We start from the raw sequence: 6,449 nt of genomic DNA, 5'->3' as shown, positions 1-6,449 counted from the left end.
GGTCCAGACTGGTGTAACCCACATACCCCATAATGCGCTTCTTGCAAAGCTTGGAGTGCTTCATCTTCCCCTAAGCATTGCAAGAGTACTTCCTCGAATGATCTTCTGTATAGGGTATCTTTCTAGTAAAGGAATCGAGGTGCACGACGACGGATTTCAGTTCTTCTCCACGGATTTTCTGGAAGTATCCCATAACACAAGTAGTCGATAATGGGTTGTCTCTATTCTTCTTTCTCGACTTCAAAAATAGCGACAAGATGCTTGAGTTCATTTTCTTCACCTTCAGCCTCATTTGGCAGCGGTACTACCCATTTTGGCAGACAGTAACTTGCGCTTGATCAGGCAAGGCTAAAGATGAAGCTAGGGCAGCTAAAGCATTCACCTTCTTTTTTTCTTTCCTTGGCACATGCTGAATAGTCACATCACCAAGCCACCCCATTAACTTTTTAGCATAATCATGATATAGGCGTAGTTCAGGCTTCTTGACCTCGTAACTACCTAAAAGATGATTGACCACTAACTGAGAGTCACCAAAGACTTGCAATTGCAACCGCTTCATTTCGGCAGTTATTTCGAGCCCAGGTATTAGCACTTGATACTCAGAAATGTTGTTAGAGTAGAGTTGTGTCAACATAAAAGAGTAGGGCAAAACTTCACCTTGAGAAGTGACAAATACTACACCAGCACCAGCTCCTCCGCGATGTGCAACACCATCAAAGTACATCTTCCATGGAGGCTGAACTTCGATGACCATGGTGTCCTCAACAGGTAGTTCGTCAGTTAGCTCCCAATCATCAGGTATAGGGTGATCTTCCACGAAGTTCGCTAACGCTTGTCCTTTTATATCCTTTTGAGGGATGTACATGATTTCAAATTGTTGAAACTGGAGGTACCGCCTTGCTAGTCGATCACTAAGGATAGGTTTTGACATCACGAACTTGATGGGATTTGCTCTAGAAACCAAACGAACGACATGAGCTTGAAAGTAGTGCTTCAACTTTTGGATTGAGAAGACTAGCGCCAAACATAACTTTTCAATTGGCAAATAATTCAGCTTATTTGGCGTCATCATCGTGCTCAAGTAGTAAAGAGAGTTTTCTTTCCCTTCACTATTTTCTTGGGCCAATAGTGCTCCAACAGACCTTTCTTGTGCTGAAATTTATAGTATCAGCGGCTTTCCGAGTATAGGGGCTGCCAGAACTGGAGGTTTCATCAAGTGGATTAATGCTCTCAAAGGCATTGCTACACGCTTGGTCCCATTTGAAAGGGACATCTTTTTTCATAAGGCGACTGAATGGTTGGCACCTCCCAGCTAGGTTTGAGATGAATCTCCTAAGGTACACTAACTTTTCCTGCAGACTTTTCAATTCATAAATGTCCCGGGGTTCAGGCATTTTCAAGATTGCATCTACTTTGGCTTGATCAATTTCAATCCCTCGATGTCCAACAATGAAACCAAGGAAAATTCCGGAAGTAACTGCAAAGTCACATTTCAATAGGTTCATCCTAAGTTGGTACCTCCGGAGCAACTCAAACACCATTCTCAAGTTTTTCAAGTGGTCGCCATTCTCTCTTAATTTTACCACCAAGTCGTCAACATAGCATTTGGCATTCTTGTGGAGAAGATCGTCAAAAATATTCTGCATAGCCCTTTGATAAGTAGCACCATCGTTTTTCAAGCCAAAAAGCATTACCTTGTAGCAATAAATACCCTTGGGGGTACGAAATGCAGTAAGCTCTTCATCTTTTAGCGCCATGCGAATTTGGTTTTAGCCTGATGAACCATCAATAAATGACATTGCCTCGTACCCAGTAGTAGCATCGATCATCAGTTCTGGAATGGGAAGCAGGAACTCATCTTTCGGATATGCATTATTAAGATCCCTAAAGTCAACGCACACTTAAATCTGGCCATTTTTCTTCCTTACAGGGACAATACTTGAAACCCATGTTAGGTATTTAACTTCATAAATAAAGCCAACTTCGATGAGTTTGTTAACTTTGGTTTCAATCAAGGGAAACAAGTCCGGCCTAAAATGCCTTTGAGCTTGTTTAACAGGGCGAGCACCATTTTTGACTGCAAGGTGATAGACTACTACTTTCGGGTCCAAGCCAGGCATGTCCTTGTAACTCCAAGCAAAGACATCCCTGAACCCTTTGAGTAAGTGCTCTCTTCATCAGCTTCTAGTAAATCACTTAAGTAGGTGGGTCTTGGTTCTTCATCGGTGCCAAGGTTAACTTCTTTTAAGGCATCAACTGGCATCTTCACTCCTTCTTCAAGTTCCGGTGGAGCATCTTTTGCATCTTCATCTTCTTGAGGGTCCCTATTGTTGAAGGATTTGTGATAACACGGCGAAACATCCTCCAATTCTGCATTATCTTCCATTGAATATAGAATGCCATTCTCGACTTGTATAGTAACATGATACGAAGAACCCACACTTTCTTCATCTTCATCACGCTCCTTAGTATAGACCACGGTATATGGCTTTACCTTCAGTACTTCTTTACATGAAACCACAAGTTTTGTTTGTCTCCTCATTATAGAAGGAACCAAACTTTGGAAATCCTTAGAGATCTTCTGGATTTTAGGTGAAGCGTGTGTTCTTATGCTTTGAAAATTTCTCTGGAACTTGTTCCCTTTCGGTAATGAACCCAATCATTCAGACACGGAGGTCCTCACCGGTGATTTTACAAGTCGATCAAAGATATAAGGCTTATTGGAAGCAGCAGATTCATCTTCAACGGTGATATAATTGCTACTCGACCTTCTTATGGAGATGCGCACTTGTGACGGTTGCTTGTATCCCAAACCTTCACATGGTTGCCTCGTTGTAGCTTCTGATGGGAGCTTCCCTAACTTTGACGGCTCATTGGGATTGTATCCATCTTTTGCAAATAACTTTTAAGTGTTAGGGTCAAAACCTTCATCTGTTCGCTTTGTAGGGAGTGGCCCATTCTGTAAACAATTTTGGGCTACAAACCCTGCAAGCGGCTTCGAGGAAAACTTTACTGCCTCAATTCGTTTTACCGAAAGAGTTAGCTCCTTTAGCGTGTTAGCTTGGAGATTAGATGATTCACCCCCGTCTTTCTTCCTTTTAGAGATATATTGGAGCGCAGGACTTACTTTCTTTCCATAAGACGCAATACCCCCTTTATGAGATTTATTCAAGTTGGCGGGTACCTCCTCATTAACAGCTTTGGCTTTACCAATAGTCACCTAAACTCTTTTAGTTATGGGTTCGTCATTCTTGCTTTTCATGCCATCATCAACTTTTATCTCCTTCACAATGCGGTTCTTCAAGTAGAACTTTGCATCGGTGAAGTGTGACTCTGCCTCGGTGAATGGCTCATCATCAGCAACTATCTTCTTCTCGACTTCACCCTCGTAGTATTTTAAATATTGATGGTAGGTAGATGGAACCACTTTATTCTCATGTATCCAAGGCCTTCCAAGCAAGACATTTTATGAAGTTTTCGCATCGATTATATGCAACCATGCACTTGATTGCACATCTTCAATGGTGATTTCTAGCCTGATCACGCCTATGGCTCTTTTCCCCCCTTGGTTGAATCCTTGGATCATCACACAACTTTTTAAGAGTTCGTTCATGGGAATACCAAGTTCTTTCACAATACGAATTGGCAAAATATTCATTGAGGATCCTCCATAAACCCAAATTTGATTTACCCTTTCATCACGCATATAGCCAACCAGGTACAATGGGCGGATATGAAGAGTGTCACCTAGCAGAAGATCGTCATTTGTGAACGTGACTTTTTCCTCACAAACATTAACTTCTTGAGGAATGGACTCAGTGAGCTTTTCCGAAGATGATGCCAACGGTTAGTCATCACTCTTTTCTTCCCCTTTGTCAGCATTGCAACAAGAGGCCTCAATACGATCATGGGAAATCTTCGTGCAGAACCAAGATGGTAAGAAATCCTCCAAGGTCACTGTATGTCGTGGCTTTTGAGGGTGGTGCATCTCCACTTTTACTTTCTTCAAATGCCAAACTGGATTCTTTTTCGTTGGTATTTTTACCATAATCTTCCTTGTTGGTTGTTTTATTGATTCTTTTCGTGGGCTTTTTTTGTAGCGCCTACGACGAGTCACCAATGTCCAACCTTCATCATCATCATGGTGGTCTACTTCGACTTTGTTATTCTCTAGTAATTCTTCTTCTTTGGTTTGTTTTAAACTGCATAACTCATCTAGACTGAATGAGCCAAAGGTGATTGAGACTTGGTTTGCACTTGCCTTCTCATCTTCAAGCAAGATCTTCTTTTCACGGGCCAAGTCCATAACTTTGTCCTTGAAAACAAAGCACTTCTCCAGAAGGTGGCTTACAAGTCGGTGATATTTGCAGTAATTTGGGTCATTCGTTTTCCCAGCTTCATTTGGTAGCTTCATCTCCGGAAGCTCAATGAGATTTAACTCGAGGAGTTCTTCGAAAATGGCTGGCATATCAGAATCCAGGAATGGGTACTCTTTCTCCTGCATTTATTTTAGAGACAACTTTACACTTGGCTTATCTTGAAAAGAAGTGGATTTCATACTCTGCTTCTTGCTCACCTTCGTCGGGAACTTCATAGGTGACATGTTGACATTCATAGCTTCTTTACTTTCAGACTTGGGTACGAATTTGCCCCACTTCCTGACTTCTTGCTTGTCATTCCCTTTGCGAGGTTCATAGATGGGCAACCTTTCATTTCCAGCGGAGGCCATGCTCAATTCCATGTTGTGGGCACGAGTTGAAAGTTCTTCAAATGTGCCAAGCTTGATACCTTGCAAGATGTAGCGCAATCCCCAATGCATGCCTTGGATGCACATCTCTATGCCTGAAGCTTCACTAAGCCTGTCTTTGCAGTTGAGGCTTGCATTCCTCCAATGATTGATAAAGTCGATAACTGGTTCATCCTTTCGTTGACGAGTATTTGTAAGTTCTATCATACTCACAGTGCGTCTTGTGCTATAAAAGCGATTGAGGAATTCTTGCTCTAGTTGATCCCAGCTATCAACAGATCCAGCCTCGAAGTTTGTGTACCAATCAAAAGCATTTTCTTTTAATGAGCGGACAAACTGCTTGACGAGGTAACCTCCATAAGTCCCAGGTTGCATGTCTCAACGAAGTGCACCACATGTTGCTTTGGGTTACCTTTACCATCAAACTGTTGAAACTTTGGAGGTTGATAGCTAGCAGGCATCTTGAACATATCGACCTTTGTAGTGTACTGTCACGCCCCAAAAAATGGGGAACGCGACCGGCACTCAACCGAGTAAACCCGAATGAGCAAGCCTATTAGATTTCATTCTACCCAAGCTGGTTCATGAATAAAGAGGGAATGTTATCCCATTTATCAATACACTAAGCAATCTTCCATTAGCAACTTTCATTACATTTCTGTCAATGACTTCATTCATAGTTTACAAAATATTACAAGTTTATAAGGTTAATGAAAAACGTGTTTATCAAGTACCAACTTTTCTAGTCTGGACTCCCAACATCAACCACTACCCACAAACAGTCTACGGAGCCTCTAAATATAATAGAAGAGTAATAGGGAAATGCCGGCAATAAGGCTCCGGCTATACCTCAAAACGTGATGAGAAAATGAACAAAAGATACATGACATATCCCCGGGATGGAGTGGGGCTCACCAAGACTGCTGGGGAGAGAGTACCGCTATCACTGGCCGATGTCGCCCGCTGTGGAACCACCTGTATCATTAAACGATACAGCACTCCCGGGAAAAGGGACGTTAGCGCCGTCGAATAGCACTAGTATATAAGGCTAAAAGTCCTCTTTCAGAATAGAATAACCATACAAGCAAAGAAACCACAAAACAGTAAGTCAAAATCAACAGTATACTAGCATCCAATTTGAAACATGTAAGTCTTCTAGTTTACGAAAATAATATATATAGTTTTTTTGGTTGGGAGGTCATTAGCACCGATATGAGTTATATCACTGTCTTTGTTAGCACAGAGTCCGATCACGACTCGATCGTCTAGGTCGTCCTTTTGGAGACATGTACCACAACCACAATTTCCAGTTTTTGATTCCCAGCACAATACCATCATGTGTGCGGCATGGCGTCCGATCACGACCCGATCGGCTAGGCTGCCTTCCCACATATGCCGTGTGGGTTGGCGTTACCAATTTACAAATGTTACCAAGTCCATCCCAATTAAGGGGAATAACCACGATCCATCCCTACACCGACACGTTTAGTTTCAGGTGTGAGCCTTATGACCCACCCTTGCTCAGTTTTGCTAATGATACTCCCAAAAATATTTTTGATTTTATTTGATATTGCACACAATTGTAGTATAAATACAAGTATACAAATATAGCATAAACACAACCATGCTTACCTTAATACCTCTCACATTTTATAGTTTTTATTAATGTCCTCAATCTCTTTCGATAACAGTATTTTCTTTG

The 6,449-nt window shown here is 41.8% G+C and overlaps 1 protein-coding gene across 1 annotated transcript; it reads right to left on the bottom strand.

Moving 5' to 3' along the window:
• Positions 1-304: 304 nt before the first annotated feature.
• On the bottom strand, positions 305-1,069 carry LOC138888591 (uncharacterized). The gene has a single exon (XM_070170481.1). The coding sequence runs from the start codon at positions 1,067-1,069 to the stop codon at positions 305-307; it is 765 nt and encodes a 254-aa protein (XP_070026582.1).
• Positions 1,070-6,449: the final 5,380 nt, after the last annotated feature.

This window comes from Nicotiana sylvestris, chromosome 3, assembly GCF_000393655.2.
Source record: "Nicotiana sylvestris chromosome 3, ASM39365v2, whole genome shotgun sequence".
Classification (NCBI taxonomy): domain Eukaryota; kingdom Viridiplantae; phylum Streptophyta; class Magnoliopsida; order Solanales; family Solanaceae; genus Nicotiana; species Nicotiana sylvestris.
Note: the sequence above shows the minus strand (reverse complement) of the source record. Positions and strands in the feature narration are given on the sequence as shown.